This window comes from Elgaria multicarinata, chromosome 2, assembly GCF_023053635.1.
Source record: "Elgaria multicarinata webbii isolate HBS135686 ecotype San Diego chromosome 2, rElgMul1.1.pri, whole genome shotgun sequence".
Taxonomy (NCBI): domain Eukaryota; kingdom Metazoa; phylum Chordata; class Lepidosauria; order Squamata; family Anguidae; genus Elgaria; species Elgaria multicarinata.
Genome location: NC_086172.1, coordinates 99,901,952 through 99,922,669, shown reverse-complemented (window position 1 = coordinate 99,922,669; position 20,718 = coordinate 99,901,952). Strand labels below are relative to the sequence as shown.

General features: G+C 44.9%; 1 protein-coding gene across 2 annotated transcripts; it reads right to left on the bottom strand.

The window, feature by feature from the left end:
• Positions 1–17: 17 nt before the first annotated feature.
• LOC134392735 (NADH-cytochrome b5 reductase 2) lies at positions 18–20,046 on the bottom strand. 2 transcript variants are annotated; one of them, XM_063117308.1, is made up of 9 exons: positions 19,878–20,046; positions 18,569–18,715; positions 10,768–10,852; positions 9,150–9,256; positions 8,498–8,627; positions 5,357–5,440; positions 4,677–4,762; positions 2,247–2,346; positions 18–1,402 (listed from the first exon to the last, which is right to left on the bottom strand). In XM_063117308.1, the coding sequence occupies exons 1-9, from the start codon at positions 19,890–19,892 to the stop codon at positions 1,230–1,232; spliced, it is 927 nt and encodes a 308-aa protein (XP_062973378.1). In that variant the 5' UTR covers positions 19,893–20,046; the 3' UTR covers positions 18–1,229. The 2 variants fall into 2 exon arrangements, with proteins under 2 accessions (XP_062973378.1, XP_062973379.1); XM_063117309.1 differs by having other exon boundaries at positions 10,780–10,852; positions 19,878–20,045.
• Between the last annotated feature and the right edge of the window lie 672 nt (positions 20,047–20,718).

Genomic DNA, 20,718 nt, shown 5'->3' with positions numbered 1-20,718 from the left:
TTCATTTCAGACCGCTGGAGCTTTTGAGCATATTTATATTGCCATATAGTTCTGGACTGAGAACACACTGTATCTTCAAAAGCATGTCAAACTCTGCTGTACATTTTTTAATTACAAAGATGTGTGTTGAGACACAAGCATGCATACAAAAGTTTCCACAGTAATTGTCTGAACAGGTGGGCTGTTCAGCTAAAAAGTAAACCACTTCTGAGCAGAGTGTTTCGAGCACAAGAATCAATGGTGGGATTCAAAGCTTGTATTAGGAAATGTTTCCCTGCTTTCGTATGAGCATTTGGAATCTGAATAAGTTAAGACGTGCATGAGAAATACAGCTCAAATATATGTATTTATTTCCTAATTTGTCTTCAATATTGTCCTAGATAACTTAAGTGTATTCTGCACAAGTGTTTGCAATTAGAATACTGTCAGAATATGATTCCTTGTTCATTTACAGGGTTAAAGTTGAGGGGCTGGATGGTGCACATCCACCTGCAGTGGTTTACATGGAGTTTATGGGGGGAAACGGTGTCGCATTTGTGTTTTTATCCTACATACAAATGCATGAGCTTTGCACTGGCCATGAATCAGCGCAGCCACAAGTCTAGCAGAAGGCTGCATGCCACAATGGTGCCATACATGATTCTAAAATAGGAGGCTTCGGAGAAAAGTGTCTCAGTCGGGCTGTGCTCTGGCCTAAGGCAGAGCGGAAGCAGGTAGGGGTGTGTGGAGAAATTAATGCCCCCTTTTCCCTGATCACCCCATACCAATGAAGATATACTCAGCTACATGCTTTCCTACTTCCACCCTCTCCAACAACTGACAGGGGGTATGAAGGGCTCCGCAGAACTTGAAAATGCATTTTTTGCCCTCAATACTTAATTCTGCATTGGGTTGTGATGGTGATAAGATAAAACCTGCCACCATTTCTATGTGAGATCATACAGGATGAGTGAGCTTGTTTCCAAAATGACTGAGTTATTACTAGCTCACAGTGCAATCCCAGCCATGCCTACCCAGAAGCAAGCGCCACTGAGTTCAGTGGGACTTAGTCCCAGATAAGTGTGTATAAGGTTGCAGTCTCAGTATGTGAAGCATCAACAACTTTTGTAATGAAAGTAGCATGCAAAAGGCAAACCACAGAGCGTTATTTACCCAAACAATATTTCATACTTTGGCACAAAAGATCTATATTTCTGGTATTGACTAGTCAGAATGGTACAACTTCAAGTTTAGTAAGCAAAAGTGCTCTCTTTAGCATGCCCTAGTTCTACAAGATTAGGCTGACAGGCAAACTGAATCATAGCTGGAGGTCCACACATCAGAACTAGAGTGTCATTTCCAGGGGAAGGGAGATGTTCCTTTATCATGTCAGCAGTAACAAATCCAGAACTATATTTCCATCCTGAAATTAAAATGATAAGTATTAGAAAGCTGTAGGGCTATGCATTCAAATTAATTACCTAATACCATCAGAAAATATCACCTTCACACCATGTTATATATACATAGAGGGCTGTAGCATGGAGCTTTCTGATTTAGAATGTCTCCTCCATTCAGTTCAATGAAAGTTCAATTTTCATATATGGAGCAGCCTCTTCTGTTGAGTTGAATGAGTAAGACTATGCATGAACTTCATATAGGGGCCTCAAACCCCGAGCTGGGCAGGGAAGCTTTTATACCAACATCAATGTACATCGACAGACAAAATTAGAACTGTCTTAAGCCCCTGTTGAATCTTGGAAACAACACAGTCAGCTGAGTTTATAAATTACTACTGCTTACATTAGAAATGTAGGCACCCTATCTTAAATCAAGAAAAAGTTCAATATCCAATATGCTGTACATTGAAATTCCACTTTCTGCCCTCCAAAATAAGGTGATGCCAGGTGTTCCTTTCCCCATTACCTCAAATGAAAATGCTGCGTAGTATGAAATCTGTTGTTACCCTCACATGACTATTTAACATCTGTTGCTTTTGCCTTATTAGTGAAATTGCATGTTGCTTCAGAAGGGCCCCCGCGATGCATCAGCAATAGCAATTGCGTCAGTCAGGAAAAGTTAATTATTAATTCAAATACCCAAACATTTGCAGAAGCAATGCTAGTTCACAAAATTGAAACGCTTGGTTCGAACTGTTCTAGAAGTGTACCCTATCATAATAATGTAAACTTATGCCTGAACTATGCTCAGATTATATGTATATAAGGAAGACCGCTTCTTTAGCCTTGTAGCCATGAGTACCTTACCTTGAGGTGGTCTGTCCAAAGTGTACCACAGTTTAAACTGGTCAGGATGATTTGCAGCTACATCTTCAAGCTCTGATCTCAGTAATATATCTTCTTCTGTCTATCAATAGAAAATCAGTGAAATAGTAATAAAGCTCAGCAATTATTTCATTTCTCTTACTATTAATAATTGTCCCATGTCCTTCTAATCAATGTTATTCAGCTTTACATCCTAGCTTCGTTGGTTCCTCCCCATTCCACCTTAAGAGCTCTATAAAAAGTCAACTTAGACTGCAATGCTAAGCACCATTGCTTAGAAGTGGGTTCCTCAGAAATAAGTTCAGCTCACTTCACTGGAAGTATGGAACTGTAAGATTATTGTGGTTACAGCTCTTATTACATGTATTTTTCCGGAGAACAGCCTCTGAAGGTGGATATAAACACAAACATTTACCAAGCAGTAAGGTATGTTGCACATGTAAGCAATCAATGACTTGGCTGCCTCTGTGGATTAAGCCAACTATTTTATCAGAACTTCTACCATGCCTCTCCATCTGATGTGTGTTGAAATCCTCCTTATCAGTTGGCATAGAAGACTAAGCTACTCTGGGTAGATCATACCCCAGAAGACTTTTGTTATGTAGGCTTGCAACATCATCCTGCCAAGTGAAAAGGAAGATTTCACTACACATGCCACTGCATACTTTCACCTGATTTATGCTAAAAATGCTATTTACATCATCCCAATTACAGGGAGCTTTTCCACCTACCTCTTTCAAATGCTCAGTATCATTAGGAAATAAGTAAAGCCCTGCTCCCCACCAAACTAGACAATATGGAGCCAAGACGTACCCCTGGGATGGAGGCACTTAGAATACCACCAATGCATAGCAGTCAAGAGACCTTGCTTATAACTGAGTATTATCTATTTTTCATTTTCCCTTTGAAAATGGCTGTGCTGGTTTAAAATGTGCCCTGAACATCTATCAGTACAAAATTTTGTTCAATCTCCTTCTTCAACAACATTCATAATTCCAAATGGACAAATCTAAATCATGGACAAAGGTCTCTCACTTCACTTGGCCAGTTAAGTTAAAAGGCGAGTCTGTACAAGGCTCAACAAGTGTAACTTATCTGATGCACCATCCGGAATTCTTCAGGCTTGTAGGCACCAATGGGCCTGAAGATGTAAACGTCTTATCTCATTGCCCAAAAAGTAAAAACTACATTTCTATCAGAGGCATTTGGACAATGGAACTCAGTTTTAACTCTTCCCCCCATAGCATTCCCTATGCCCCACCTTGGTATATAATATGAAATACCCTTTTTTTTTTTAGCTCCCCCTACCTCTTTTCACTTACAGGAAGTTTGCCATGACAACTCTTTCCTCTTCCTTCTTCCCCAACAAATATCTGACTTGTAGATTTCAAATTCTCTCTATCCTTTTCCTTTGTACAGAAAGCACATCACCTCAGCCACCACTTTTCTAATATTAAAGACAAGCATCCTGATCCAACAGTGCATGTAGAGAGCCCTTTTTAACAAAGCAAAAATCTTCCAACCAGTTTTATGGCAGCAAAAGGGATGGGGGAAGGGCTGAATTCAGTCCTCCACTCCTGAATAGCCAATATTCAAGACTTTTAAGTATTTTAAGGGCTTTGTGCACTCATATTTGTCTATTGCACTAGAAAGTCTAACCACGCGCTAACACACATGCTAACAGGGCTCTCTACATATGGCAACCTCTACACTGGATTGAGGCTTCTAGACCAAGTTTTTTTAGATTCATATTATGCCATCTCCAGGCATTGATAGAAGGGAGCTTGCATGTGTACACCAATTGAAACTTATGCTCCTTATGTGCAACATCTAAAAATTTCCTCAATTGTCATGGAGAGTGTGGGCTAATTCTTTGAACTCATGCAGTAAAATACCAAAGCATCCATTCCTATTTACTGGGAAGAGATAGTAGTATTTATGGTGGCTCCATTCCTTGATCCTAGCCAGTATTCCAGACCGTCCTGAACTAGTGCATGTTAGTCCATCCTAGGTTTTATACTGGTCTATAGCCAGGAATGTGGAGTTTGGGGGTTTTTCCTCCCTTATACAAACCCATCTTTTCCTGCGAAAATACTTGAGGTTCTAATTTAAAATTCAGGACAATGTTGCAAACTCTGACACAGTTTACCTACTTCATCTGGGCCAGTGTTAATTCAACCATGTCTCAGGTTTGGCTGCCCAAATGTGAAAGGCCTGCTACATTGGACAGCCCAGAATTTATCATACATTGTGTAAAGACATACAAGCTGCTTCTTTGTCTGTCTCCTACCAACATTCAAATTGGTGCTAGTTTAGTCGCTATTTTACATTTCCACTGCAAAAATAGTTCGGCAAAATCCTATCCATGACCCATTGAGAAGAAATCCAAGTAAACTAGAGAAGTCCACCCACCTGATTAGCAAAAAGGAGGGAACACTTTGTGTTATCATTGGGGTCCTTTGTGATGTGATGGATCAGCTGAAGCATTGGAGTAATCCCTATGAAAATTAAAGCCAAAGCCAAAAATTAGATACATTCTCCATTTCCACAAGCAGAAAAACGTAATGCAGCCGTCAACCAGATCATCCGTTTTTATGGTTCACTAGCTGCAAATGTGTGCAAAAGAAAATCCTATAAAGCAGTAGCCCTTAATGGTTTTCTTGGATTTTTAACAATCAGCATAACTAAATTCATTCTCTAGAACAAATTCTGAAGGTATTTAAGGAAACAAAGTCTCTGTCCCATAACCAGGCCGAAAGCACAGTGAAGTGTTTCCAAATAATCTGCCTCACAGGAACACCTGGGGCTGAGATGCTATCACACACTGCAACACCTTGCCCAAGAACAGAATATTGGGGTTCAGGGAGCAGTTGTTGCCATTTTAAACAAAGAACTGTCTCTTGTTGTTAAGGAACTGTCTCTTGTTGTAAAGAGGTGTGCACCACTACCCTTACCTACTTAGCCCGACCCCCACAGCCACTTTTATACGCCAGGAAGCTCCGCATTTTATGATCAAAATATCAACTATTTTAAATCACGTATTCATTCACTCTCTAACCATGGCACACTGTCAACATAGCAACACAGACTACCTGTTCCACCAGCTATCATTCCAAGGTGTTTTGCAAATTTCATTCTTGCTGCAGACTTCTTATCCAGCTTGATAGAAAAATTGCCTGTGTGAATGTGAAATTACAGTTGTCAATGCAAATTGAAGAGTATTTAATCACTATAGCATACAGCGCTGCACATTCAACCTGCAATACTATGATAATTTACCAGGGAATAAGTCTATTGAACACACTAGGTCTTTCTTCCAAGTTAGAAGACCTAGAGATGGGCAAGGAGATTTTGACTAGCACTGCAGGGGCATCCCTAGCTCCTCTCTCCACTATGCCCTCTGCCCTATGCAGCCCCCAAGCTGTTCCTAAGTATGTAGTCTCTGGTAAACATGGGATGGGGCATAGTGGGCTGCAGAGATGCTACGAATAGCTGGGATTATTACGGAGTGAGATACACACTGAGAGCCTTGCTAGACCTACCTGATAATCTGGAGGAGAGGAGGGGAGATCTCGCGTTAGGAATGACGCGAGATCTCACCCTTATTCAGACGGGAGCCGCAACAAGTTCTGGAGGAGAGCTGTTGCAGCCGCCATTTTTTTTATTTTTAAAGAGGCAGCAGGAGCCAGGAAAGGTAAGTAGTATTTTTTAAGTCTCCTTCTCTCCCCCCCGACCCCGTTCTCCTTCTCCCACCCGCCCCCCACCTGTGATGTCCGATCCCCCACCCAATGTCCCCCAGCCCCATTCTCCTCCCGCCCACCCCCCACCCGCGATGTCAGATTCCCCCCAATGTCCCCCAGCCCCGTTCTCCTTCTCCTGCCTGCCCCCCACCCGCGATGTCCGATCCCACACCCGATGTCTCCCACCCGCAATTTCCCCCCCATGTCCCCGGCCTCCGTTTCCCACCCACCCCCCATGTCCCCGGCCTCCGTTTCCCGCCCCCCGATGTCCCCGGCCTGTGATGGCCTCCACTGCCGAGTCCCCGGCCTGTGATACCTGGCCGGGAGATATGGCAGCTCCGGGCATCACAGGCCGGGAACTTGGCGGCAGAGGCCAACACAAGTCGGGGACATGGGGAGGCGGGAAACAGAGGCTGGGGACTTGGTGGTGGTGGGAGCGCTGCAGCCCATCCGCTGCTTTTCCTGGCTACTCACGCATAAGTAGCCACATGCGCGTGGGCCCAGCCTCAGCCCGACCTGAGGCCGGGACCGCAGGAAGAACCGCACTACAAGTGGTTCTGGTTAGCGCGGTTCCAGGGCGGCTCGAGCCCTGGCTGAGGCCGGGATCCCCTGGGCGTCATTTAGATGCGCAGGGGTGAGCACAGGCCTCACACCGCGCTAACCCCTGGTCTAGCAAGGCCCTGAGACTCAAAATCCAAATGCACTTTTTAGAACACCTTTATTTAGATAGAATGTACTTCAATTTAATCTATTCACATCTAAGTTGAAATAGTTGGAATCGTTACCTATGTTGGAGTAATAGAGCCTGGTGGCCAGCCAGGTTGTATACTCAGAAGCAGGAAGTGTGCTGTGAGCAGCTGCTTCTTTGGTGTTCAAGTCTTCCTCGGAGTTCTAGTGATTTGAGGGTACCTTAAATACTCATTCTGCCAAGTCTTTGCATGATAAGGAAAAACATTGCCTTTGAATTACGTGTCCTGGTTGTATATCAATTGGGCTCTTTATTCTGAAGGACATCACCTTTCCCTCAGAAGACTTGATCACCACTTCACCTGCTGGCAGCATACCTGAATTATATGACTTTTGCCTCAGGTTTGGGGCTTACCTTGGAAGTTTCTTTGTCTATTACTTACTCTTCCCAAACTCCACTGACTTACTGCATCTTGTTGTTCACATTCTCCTGTCAGCTTTGCATGTACACCCACCTCTTTTCCCCATTTTTAGTAACTTTTGTCCATTCAAACCTCAGGAAACCTTTCACCCAAAAAAGGGGGGATTGTATTATTTTACGTGACAGAGGGATGGAGCAATTGGGAGAATTCAGTGGGGCTGCCCTGCACAAACAGAAGTGGATTTCTACTTATCTAGAGATCTTTGAATCCAAGTCATTGGATACAGCTACACAACAGATTGCTCATCATAGATGTTGACAAGAAGAGTAAGATGGCATGATCTTCTAGATGACAACCCACTATTAAACATATGTTCCCTATATTGCTTGTATGAATTTCTTAAGGAATGCATGATCCTAAATTGCCTACTCTTGAACCAATTGCCTATGTTGCAATAACTTTCTACATCTACAGCAGGGGGAAGCAACCTCTTAGCGCCATGAGCACATTTGAGAAGTTGAGGAACTGTCCTGGATACTAACACAAAATGGCTGCCATGGGAGGCATGGCAAAGGACAAGTCATCTGCCCAAAAGAGTGAATACAAGGCAGAGGTGGGGGTGGTGAACACCAACACATTCAGTAATCCCGTTGAACCCACAGTGTTCAGCGCAAACAGAACCCTATTTCCCAGCTGCTGGTAAGATTATGCATTAATGTTTTAAAATAAGTGGGACAGGTAGGACACCTTGACAGGCACCCAGAAGTGTCCAGAGGTGCATTGCCAACCCTTAAACTACAGCAACAAAAATGCAGTAGAAAACTATGTAATTAAAGCTGCAAATCTATGCACACTTGAGAGTAAGTTTCACTGCACAGAGTTACTTCTGTATTAACATACACCAGACTATACTGTAAGAGGGGTATTCATTAATATCCATTTAGAAATGGATGGGCTAGAAGTTTGCAATGATCCTAAAAGGCTTAAGTTATGTGCCAATTTCCACTGAGATGCTTATTTTCTTTATTAATTAATTACATGTCTATACCACCCAATATGACTGGACTGAAGATAGTGGAGCCACCCTACTCCTGCTGAGATGCTGCCACTCTTACCTCTCCCTCCCCCCCCTCTCTCTCACACACAAATCTTCCATTCTGTCCATCACTCTCCCTCCCACCCACCCCAGCACCTCTCAAAAGCATCATCAGGGCTCAAGCCCCACAAATTCCCCTCTCCATCATGATACTACATTACACCAACGTCTCTTAATCCAAACAGGACCATCAGACAGTAACAGATGAAAAAGTGCCCCAAACATAGGTATTGTACCTCCATCACCACATCATATATTTTACATCTAAATTCTTTGACATTATAGTACCTGACCCCTTATATACCAGAAGCCCATTAGGTCCTCTGAAGTCAATGGTATCATCAATCTTCATGCTGTCTAAATACTGGGACATCTTTCCACCATCAGGAAACTTGGGGTGAACGTTTTTGTAGTAAACCTGTGGGGGAGGTACAACAATAGTAGCAATGACTGTAGCCATTCATTTTGGATAACGGTACTATGCAATGGAATGGAATATGGAATTCTGCAATGGTCTACCATAGCCTTCCCTAACCTAGCATGTGGTCACATGTTGGCTAAGGACAATAGGAGTTGTAGTCCAACACATGCAGAGGGCGCAATGTTGGGGAAGGCTATTGTTATGCAAAACATGAAGTAGGATCCAGAAAAACACCTTGTTTCTCATTGCTTATATGGAAGGAAGAGAAGACCACACTGCCTTCTATACCTGCTAATCACCGAAAAGTTTATACCAGGTCTCCAGGCCCAAACCAGGTGTTTTATAGCAAAGAAAAAGAACCATCTGTTTTGCATTTCATTTACTATTATCAATAAGCAAAAGGAGATTGGAAATACTGAAGTAAAAACAAAGGACAGTGGTGGATGCATGTGTGTATGAAGAATGTAGCAATTAAAACAAGCAAATTAATCTACCAGCATTAAATCACATTAAACATACCTTTATAATTAAATCAACGTAGCCTTTCACTTCATCACTAGAAACTGGAGTGTAGGCCCGGATCACAAGGTTACCAGCAACTTTGGCAGAGAGATAAACATGTTGACCTAGAGAAAAGTAGTTAATTTTCTATTTTGTAGCTTATCATGGTATTAAACAAGCAAAGTCGACAACATGGAAATCCTTTCTTTTGCTTCCAGAGAGCTCCAAACAAAAAACATTTTGCAGCTAAGCTATCTTGCCCTCCTTAACGGATTTTCTGTGGTAAGAAAAGAGATGGAAGAAGCAAAGGGAAAACAATGAAGAGTCACAAATGGAAGACGACATCTGGACCTCCAGTAAAATTCCATGAATGAGGACTTGAATGACTCTCATATACAATGCATGCCTCATCTGGAAGCTTCTCATTAGGTCCCTCAACATGTCAGCATTCATTTGCATGTTTTTTTAAAGGGAAGACTCACAGTTGTGAAGATAAGCTTGAAAACTGGAGAGCATCAATTCCAAGAAGTTGAGAAATAAGAACGCAACACAAAGAATCTCACATTATGGGTTGCATTCACATTTAGGCACCTGCAACTGGGTTGGTGGAACTGGATTCCCTTGGTCCCTTCTCCCCATGGCTCTATTTCTCTTTCTATGAGCCCCAAACTCACCCAGACCTGCCATGAAGCATTCAAACAATCACTTTGCTATTCCTGTAGCAACGCCCTTGGGCAACACTGCATCCCATGGGTTGGCTTTCAGGATCATGAATCAGACTTTCACTATATTCAGACCATTGTTCCCATATTTTACTCAGATGATCGTCCAAGACAGCCTATCATGCTGACCCATCCCCACCACCTACCTTTACAGACCATGTTACTAATTTTCACCTTCATGGTTTTGTTAAATAAAAAAGAAACACAATTTTTCAGATGGACTCTTTGAAGAGTGCTATCAGATTTGGAGAGTGCTATCAGATGATAGCACTCTTCAAATACTTAAAAGGTTGTCACACAGAGGAGGGCCAGGATCTCTTCTCGATCCTCCCAGAGTGCAGGACATGGAATATTGGGCTCAAGTTAAAGGAAGCCAGATTCCAGCTGGACATCAGAAAAAACTTCCTGACTGTTAGAGCAGTGCGACAATGGAATCAGTTACCTAGGGAGGTTGGGCTCTCCCACATTAGAGGCCTTCAAGAGGCAGCTGGACAAGCATCTTTCGGGGATGCTTTAGGGTGGATTCCTGCATTGAGCAGGGGGTTGGACTCGATGGCCTTGTAGACTCCTTCCAACTCTGCTATTCTATGATTCTATGATTCTATGAAAACCTGCTCTTCCATCCCAAAGGCTTCCCAGAGGGGCTCACAAGTCAAGGTTGAGAAACACCTGTCACCAATACACTAAATAACTATATAAACAAAACAATTTTTTAAAAAAAATCCAAAAGATTTTTAAAAAAACAAAAAACTTCTAAAAACACCTAAAAAGCTTGGACAAATAAAAATATATTTTCCTGGCACTGAAAATATAACCATTTCAGCACCAGGCAGGCTTCACTAGAAAGGTATTCCAGACATGTGGGGCATCACCACAAAGACACTGTGTCAGAAATCGATCACAAAGTCACTCACAGCTATGCTTACCTACAGGCAAGCCCAATATATGTTCTGATGATGGCAGACCAAAGCGAAATCTCCTGGTATCATGGCTGATCTCCTGTTAAAACACAAGAAGGGAGAGAACAGTTTTATGGTAAGAATGTAACAAAGCATCTCAAGGAAGAGGTAGACTTTTTTTCAAAGTCTTATTAAGATGCTGAGCCTGATAACCAGCCTTAGTTCTCAGACCCATGCTTCCATGCGGTACAATGCAGCTTCTGTTGCCCCCAACCTGCTGTCTCCACAACCCCACCCACTCAATGGTGTCTTTTAAAGGAAAAAAACGGAGCCTGCAGCATTACAGAATGCCCAAAAGGTCAACTTTTGTTGTTTGCACTGCAGAAAGAAGGGGGGGGGGAGATGGCTCCATCAGAGGTAATAGGGAAGAAATAGATACTTCAGTAGTTCTCAGACTTTGAGGCAGTCTCCTTCCAGACTTTGAGTGTGGAAGGAGAGAAATAAAAGACTCCTGAAGGAGCAGTGGATTTGCAGTACACAGGGTTATCAAAACAGCTATTCCAGCCACACAAAGGCAGATAACTTATGACAACCTCTGGTCACAAGCTGCTCATCCAGACTTCTTCCTTGGAGGGAGTCTGAAATCACCCACTTTCATTTTCTCCTAATCTCCTATCTAGGCAGGGCATCAATCCACAGATTCTTATGTACCCATTCCTGGATAGGAATAGCCTAGCCACAGTCATTCATGCACTGGTAAGCTCACAATTAGGCTACTGTAATGTGCTCTATGTGGGGCTACCCATGTATGTGGTTCAGAAGCTGCAGCTTGTGCAGAATGCAGCAACTAGGATGCTCACAGGGACACCTAGCTCTGCCCACATAAAACCGGTGTTAAAAGAACTGCACTGGCTGCCTGTTAGCTACGGAGCCATGTACAAGGTTATGTTATTATCCTATAAAGCCCTAAACAACTTGGGACCAGGACATCTAGCAGAGCACCTTCCCTTATATACACCCAGATGACATTTACGATTGTCTGAGGAGGCCGAACAGAATGTCATCATGATCAACCTCGACTAACCTTCTCTGTAGTGGCACCCAACCTCTGGAAAACCCTCCCTCATGCAGTTTAGGAGGTGGAAAACGTAACAACCTTACAATGCCTCCTGAAAACATATCTTTTTAAACAAGCTTTCCCCAGACTGTAACTTATTGATTTTATATGACATTTTTAATTTTTTTAAGTTTTAAATCTTGATTTTTGTATATTATGGTTTTAATTTTAAACTGCCCAGACAGCCTTGGCTTCTGGGCAGCATCATTGGCGTGCAGACAGGGGGTTCAGCTGAACCCCCTAATACGCTGCCGCCGCCATGTTTGCCCCGTCCCTGCCAAAATACCGGGGTTGTGGTTACTGGGCCCCGCAGCAACCAGAACTCCAACTTACCGGGCCTAAATTTCTCCCGTGAGTGGCGGCGGCCATCTTGAATCTCGCCCGAACTCACGCGAGATCTCGGCAGCTGGCTGGGAACTCTGTGAGACCCAGCCAACAGCTGAGATCTCACGTGAGTTCGGGCGAGATTCAAGATGGCCGCCACGTGGGGTGGGCGATGAGAGCAAGGTGAGGGGTTGGGGGCTGCGTGCAACAACGCAGCCTCCAGCACCCCACCCCCCAGCTCAGAAGAAGCAGAAGCAGCAGCAAGAAGAAGCAAGCAGGAGGAGGAGAAGATAGAGGAGGAGGCAAGACTGAGGTTTGTGTGTGAGAGAGAATGTGGGGGTGCATGGGGTCTTTGAGTGAATGCACGTGTGCATGTATGTGTGTTTTTGGAGTTTGTGATGCTGAGTGTGTGTATGTGTGTGCATGCACACGTGTGCTGACAGTGTGAGTGTATTGATGTCTGAATGGGATGCCTGGTTGTTTGACTGAATGAATGCATGTTTGTAGTGGGGGTGGCTGTAGTTTTCTGTGACTTGGGGGGATGATTTGGAGACAGAAAAAGTCCTACAGCTCCCAGCATGTCCCAGCCAGCATGTTTACTTCTGAGGAGACATGCATGGGGTTGCACAGGGCTCTTTTTAGGGTTAAGGTTAGAACTAGGTCCAAGAGAAGTCAGCTTGAGTTAGGGTGCAATCCTATAGACCAGTGGCTCTCAACCTTTCTAATGCCAGAACCCTTTAATGCAGTTCCTCATGTTGTGGTGACCCCCAACCATAAAATTATTTTAGTTGCTACTTCATAGCTGTAATTTTGGTACTGTTATGAATCGTAATGTAAATATCTGATATGCAGGATGTATTTTCATTGTAACAAATTGAACATAATTAAAGTGATTAATCACATAGTGATTAATCACAAAAACCACACCAGCACGGTGGCCACCACACCTGACCTGGCTCTAGTGGTACCGGCTTTCTCGTACGGGGTGGAGGGGTGGGGGTGGGGATAGAGATGAGTGGGGCAAAGCGGCGGGAAGGTGCCGCCTAAGGCTGTCTGAAGCCCCCGACGAGGGCGGGGCTCCCTTGGGGTCAACTTTATTTCTGTGAGGGGCGGAGAAGGCGGTCGCGGTCAGTAACAGAGCAGGCGAGCGAAAGCCGAAGCTGCGTGCAGTTCTGATTAGTACAGGTAGCAGACCCTCTGTTTGGAAGCACCTTACATATGCAAAGCACCCTTTGCAGCCCAAAGCATTTAGTCCCAGTGAGCACAAAAGGAATGACTGCTGAATAAGCACATGCAGAGCTAGGGTACAGAAGCCTTTCTCTATTAGTTGCACTCCTATTATTTCTTCCCTTCTTATTGCCGGAATATGTCTCATTGTTTAACATCTGCTTTGCCTTTTCCCATTTCGGATTGTTTTTCATCATCCTGGATTTTTATCCATTTTAAATGCATCGTTACAGTTTTCAGTGCATTAGCCATGCCAGTGTGTTGCAGCAAAGAAAAACAACAGCAGACTCTTGTGACACTTTAAAGACAGCCACGTTTATGATGGCAGAAAAATCTTTCGTAGATTCGAGTCCTTTTCCTGGGATACATGAAATGCCATCCAAAGTGAAGGCTTGTAAAGAATTACGATGATTATTTCTCCTTCCCCATGAGGACTGCTGAGTGGGGCTATGAACCCTGGCCTCTTCAATCTTTCACAACAGGGTGCCCTCCACACATATCAGACCACAACTCCCATCCGCCTCAGCCAGCATACAGGTGATGGGACATGTAGTCCCACACATCTGCAGGTCAGCTCGTCGGGGTGGGTGGGAGGCCCTTCTAAGCACACTTTATCCTACTCAGATTCTGCAATTATTTCTCCTCCCTCCTGCCGCCTCACGAGCAAAACATTGCTCGGCCCGGGCCTCACTTGGGCCAGTCGATTCGAAGGCGCACTCCAGACGCAGGCAAGCGCCCCGAAGCTCCACGTGTAGACCCTGCCTTTGAGAGGTGGGAAAAGACGCCTTTTCTATTCTTCTCAGTTCTCAACGGGGAGATTCCCAGCTGCTGTTGATCAGCTCGGGATTCTAATACTAAGCGTGCTTACACGTGAGTAAATCTTGTTGAACCCAATTGGGCTTCTGAGTAGATATGTATATAGGATTGCCTTGCTCGTGTCAGGTGTGTGGGGTCAAACAAGAGGGGCATTTCCCTTAAAAGGTGGGAAATGTCGCTATTTTGGAGTTGTGATTGGCGACAGCATAAATTACCAGTTCTGCTGCTGCCTCTCCCTCCCACTCCCACTCCCTCCCACTCCCTCTCACTCACTCCCTCTCTCTCTTTCTCTCTCTCTCTCTCTCTCTCTCACACACACACACACACACACACACACACAAACACACACACGCTGTTCAACCAGCCACTGCCTCCCCTCCCACACCCTGGTGATTCCACGGTAACAGCAGAGCAGCAACGTTGCAGGTGAATGCGAGGAGTTTCCCGTGGACGAGCAAGGCAATCCTATATACATGTCTACTCAGAAGCCCAATTGGGTTCAACAGGATTTACTTGTGTGTAAGCGCGCTCAGTATTAGAATCCCGAGCTGATCAACAGCAGCTGGGAATCTCCCCATTGAGAACTGGATCATTCTGAACTCAGACAAAGACGGGCTTTGGCCCACAGGTTTGGAGGTTGGGGTAGGAGCGGAGCCCCCCCTTTTTGTTTCAGTGGGCCCAGCTCACCCGGGACAGCCTAGCACAGAGAGTCCCTTACCTTAGAGTAGGCTTCTCTCCCTTCCTCGGCTTCCATCGGCCTGCTCAACTTCCTCATCTGAGCCCTCTCTCTCCCGGCCGGCAGAGGAGGAGGAAGCCCCTCGTGGGAGAGTCCCTTACCTTAGGCTTTTCTCTCCCTTCATCGGTCTCCATCGGGCTTCACCTTTCGGCCCCTCTTCCCTGGCCTGCCCAACTTCCTTTGCCACGCCACGCGGCGCGGACAGCTTTCCACGTGGGAGGAGTGGCGCCCGGAGTGAGGGGCCAGAACCGCCTTGCCGGCCGCTCGCTGGAGCCACGTAAACGGGCGCAGCCGCCCGGGCACGAACACGTGCGGTGAGGGAGCCGGCCCGCCTCCTCTCCTGCATCCGGGCACCGCCTCGCCTACCTCCTTCGCCTTCAACGCCCCCCTTCCACCGCTTCATCCCGGCCCGCTCTATTTCTTCTCCCCCCCCGGCCTGCGGTGGGCGCGCTCGCAGAGGGGAGCCAGGACCAGCTTGCTAGCCCAACCAGCGCAACCCGGGGCTGCCAGCTCACTCAGGTGCCGGGCGACTGGGCTGTCGGAGGGTGGGCCCATCCACTGCCGCTCCTCACGGCCGGGCTCTCGGCCTACACTGGCCGAGACAAAGCGCAGCAGGCTGCGAGGGCCTGAGATCCCAGAGCTACTTTGGCACGGGCGGGCCCTTTTCCGATGGTCTTAGGCGACCCCTGTGAAAGGGTCGTTCGACCCCCAAAGGGGTCGCGACCCACAGGTTGAGAACCGCTGCTATAGACAGAAAAAGTCCTACAGCTCCCAGCATGTCCCAGCCAGCATGTTTACTTCTGAGTAGACATGCATGGGGTTGCACAGGGCTCTTTTTAGGGTTAAGGTTAGAACTAGGTCCAGGAGCTTGTGCTTTTGCGAAGTTAGGTTGAGTTAGGGTGCAGTCCTATAGACAGAAAAAGTCCTACAGCTCCCAGCATGTCCCAGCCAGCATAGATGGCTTGGGCATTCTGGAAGTTGTAGGACTTTTTTTATTTATTTATTTATTTATTTATTACATTTTTATACCGCCCAATAGCCGAAGCTCTCTGGGCGGTTCACAAAAATTAAAACCATCATAAAACAACCAACAAGTTAAAAATACAAATACAAAATACAATATAGTTTCAGATAGATGATAGCAATCAATAATAAATTTCCAAGATTTTTAAAAGGCTTCTGTCAATTGAAGTAACAAACATTTTACTTCAATAGAGTGAATTAAAACACAAAAAACATTACTCTAAAGCCAGCAGCAGTAATAAACACACATTTTGAGATGTTTCAAAGGTTTAGTTATTCTGTAACCATTTTTAGGCCTTGCACAATACAAATAGTGATTCTTAACTGCATTGAAAATTAAGTTGTAACCCTACTTAGCCGTGGCACAAGTTTGAATTTTCCACCCAATGAAGATGGACTATAAAAAGTTATAAAGTTTACATTTCAACAGGATATACATACATACACTGAATGTGGCTTTTCTTATTTTGTGATTGCAACACGGGGTGGGTGTTTTTAACCAAAGAGCCATGATATTCAGCTCCTTATAGCTTTGCTCCACCGCGCCCATGTCCTAAACTGAACTTATTAGCACCAGGAATAGACTCTTTTTTCTGTCTGAACAGGCAGAAAATTGAGCCCAAGGATGGTAACAATATATCATAGAATCATAGAATGGCAGAGTTGGAAGGGGCCTACAAGGCCATCGAGTCCAACCCCCTGCTCAATGCAGGAATCCACCCTAAAGCATCCCCCACAGATACTTGTCCAGCTGCCTCTTGAAGGCCTCTAGTGTGGGAGAGCCCACAACCTTCCTAGGTAACTGGTTCTACTGTCATACTGCTCTAACAGTCAGGAGGTTTTTCCTGATGTCCAGCTGGAATCTGACTTCCTGTAACGAGCCCATTATTCCGTGTCCTGCACTCTGGGAGGATCGAGAAGAGATCCTGGCCCTCCTGTGTGTGTCAATCTTTCAAGTATTTGAGGAGTGTTATCATGTCTCCCCTCAGGCTTCTCCTCAAGGCTAAACATTATCTCTGTTTCCTTTCCCCTCCGGGACACTCATAAATCACCCATAAATCACCCTCTCTCCCTCTTCTACCCCACACATAGGGGCATTTCTCTCTCTTCTTTCCCCAGGGCTCCCCCTACGCCAATCCTCTTCTTCTGCCCTTATTTTATTTAGAGTATTTTTATTTAGAGTATTTTTATCCCGTACCTCAGCCTAAAAGTCTCCCGGAGCGGCTTACAATTGATCAGTAAAGAAGACTGATGTGCCCTTGTGACGGTTTCCCATCCTCTCTTTTCTCCTTCATCTCCTGTCTTCTGCCAATAGCCCCTTCGCGGCCTTCCAGAGATGCCCCTAGTTCCAGATCTCCTACACTCCCCCAAGTTTTCCAAATCTTGTCAGCCAGCCCTCTCTTACGCTAGGCTCGCAGCCACCCCTCGTCCTCACTATATTCACCCCAGAAGTCTCTCTCCTGGACCTCATTCCAAATTCTTTGCTCAGCAGCACACAGGGCAATCTTTTAAAATCATTATTAGGTCATTTGATGTATGGTGTATTCTCTGTATGGTGCTGGAACTTAAGATGACACTCATTGTTGTTAATGTGATAGAATCTGTTTTAAATGTGAATCTGTTTTAGTAAGTTTGGATTAGGTCATTATCTGATTAAATTTAAAGATGGTGAAAATTGACTGTATCTTTATATATGCCTGGTTATCACTACAGCAAAAAAATAGTATTCAGAGTCTCCATTTTAAAATGTGTATTTTTAAAGTACAGATTACTTGTTAATTAAAAAAAATACAGTTTACTTCAGTTTTCGTTTATTTTGTTTGTTTGATGAATGAAAAAAAAGTCCTTTATTACTATATATTTAATCAATGTTTACCTTAAAAAAAAAATCCCTGGCTGAACCCCCTAATGAAATGTGCTGCGCACGCCTATGGGCAGCATAAATATGTAATTAATAATACCCAACAGCAGGCTACAGCCCTGCAGCTGTGTGGGTGGATTCTCTGTACTCACCTGATGTAGTGATGGCTGCGGATTGGGGAGATCAGAAGGGAGAAGGCATTAAGAATGGAGATAGAATTGAAAACACTGAGAAATCACTTGGGGGTGGCACTTTGAACTACAACTGCCAGCATTCCTGGTAATTGGCCATACTGGGTGGGACTGCTGGGAGTTCAGATCCAAAACATCTGGAGGGCATGAGGTTGGGAAAGCCTGAGCTAGAGGTATCTAGACTGTTCCTGCTGTAAAATATGAAAGCAGCTTGTTCTGGCTTACTCAGGATCATGCAATGTCTTGGTGGCTGGAGTCCTTGATAATTTGGCACGTTTACAAGGTCATGGCATAGAGAAAGAAAATCAGAGCCAGTTTCACATTATTCAACTGCAAACCTCAGATAGGAGCAGTAGCTTAGCAGCAGAGTACATCATGTGCGTGCAGAAGGTCCCTAGCACCTCCATTTAAAAGGATCTCAGCCTGGAAAGCCGCCGCCAGTCAGAATTGACAGTACTCGGCTGGATGGACCAATGGTCTGACTCAGTATAAGGCCTATTCCTCTGTGCAAAACAGCTCACCTCTCTCTCTATCAAACGCAAGGGATACTTGATGTTTGGATCTTGTAAGGTAACTGGACCTTTCTTCATCAGATTTCCCATTGCTTTAAAAAGGAATAAGACGGCAGATGCTACAACCACCAGCCCAGCGATCAATACAGAGAAAACCTGCAGGGAGAAGCACACAAACATACAAAAGGAATTAAAACAACACTGTACGTGCTACAGCAGATAAGACTCTGCTACAAAGTTGTGCAAGTTTAGAACCACATTTCCATAGCACTTTTCAGCAGAGAACATAGTGAGCAGTTTGTTTTAGGTAATTATCTCATGCCCCCTCTAATGCCACAGAGTTGATAACTCTGGGAAAGAGAGGGTTATCCAAAGCCGTATGTCTTGCATCACATGGCTAAGCAAGAATTTGAGCCTTGAAATTATCAAGGGCAGTTGTGGGAAAGAGAGAATATAATCCTTCCAGAACCATTCTAATTCCCAAACAGCCCCTCCCATTCTAGTAAAACACATATGCAACCATCAATTTTAAACCACTCTTGACTTATTATATTCACGCAACCACTTACGTGACTTAGAATATGAGTTTCAATGTGGGTTTCAAGCATTTCACTCAGCCAGGAATTAATGTTTATGTCCATACTACGAAAAGCACCAGTTGCTGATTATTGTGCACCAATAAGTAGATAAAGACACAAAAGCAAGGCTAGCAATTCTGTATTCTGGTACGTTGATAACCCCTACTTGAAATCCTGATGAACATGCACACAAGCGAGAAAATTAATCAACCCTTTTATCACTCCTGTACAACTTTATCAGCGAGAGAGAGAGCACAGTTCATTACTTGGTTGTTGTAAATAGATGGTAAAGACAGGTAGCCAATTTGTAACAAGAGTTTGATACACACCCTCAACTTAGTCTTGTTTTGGACTTCAACTCCCATGCGCCTCAGCCAGCATGGTCAATGGTCAGGAATGCTGGGAACTGTAGTCCAAAGCATCTGGAGGGCATGAGGTTGGGGAAGGCTGTCTAAACTTTATCAGAACTCATATCACGAACTCCCCTTCCTTCCCCCCCCCCCCAAAAAAAAAACCTTTATTCCCCACTGGCCACCATTCAGAGACAGAGAGAGTAGGTAAAGACTGGGGAGTGTTCTTTTTCAGCTCATGCCATAATAACTTTAAAGGTGCCTCAGCACTCTTTGGTGCTTTTCCAGCTGGGAGCCCCGGAGCGTCTCCGAGCTGCCTTCGCGAGAGTAGCAGGCAGCAGCCCTTCTTTGCCCCTTGCTCTTCCCACCCACACTCTGAGGCCCGCTCACCAAACTGGAATCCATTGTCCGCGACGGCAATTCTCCTTCAGAGAGAAAGGGGAACTCCGAGCAAACCGAAACTGCCTCACCCCGGTCGGTCCTTTCCTGCCAGCCCTCTCGCTCCCTTCCCCCAAGAGAGCTCCTTTCCGGCCCTTCCACAAGGACAAAGTGCGCTTCTTCGGAGTTGCTGGCTCACTCCCTCGTTTGCGAAACCAGTGGCTTTCTAGGGCGAACCCCCCTCGCCTCTTCTGCAGGGTTAAGGCTGTGAACGGCTGCCAGTCAGTGTGTTGACAGTACGTACACTACTGCTTTAAAGCGCTATAAAACTGTTATAAAACGCTTTAAAGCAGTAGTGTAGATGTTGGCAGTAGAGGCGACTCCTCTCCTTTCCTCCCTGCTCGCCAGCAACAGGGACCTCCTGGGAGAGTCCGCAGAAATATTGCAAGAGGTCCTGGCTGCAACCAACTCTGCCAAAAAGGCCCCTATGGCTGGGGAAGAAGGTGGAAGCCGTCAGGCTGAATCATTGTAGGACCAGCCCTCGTGATTGTTAATCTTTGTTTTCCCCATTGAGGTTGGCCTGTTCTTGATAGGTTCTTGCTGAGTTTGTAAGTGGTATTATAGTAAACTCTTATTTATGACTAAAGCTGGTGTTTTATGCTGAAATGTATCACATTTTATAAATTGGACTGTTTTGGAGTGCTGTATCATGCGTACTGCCGCTCATACATATCTGTTAATAGTACCCTTATTCATTCAGTGCGTCTCCCGCTACCTGAGTAATAATAAATGTATACAGAAACTTAAATATGAGCACACAATCAAATCTTTATTAATGAATATCCCAGTCTGG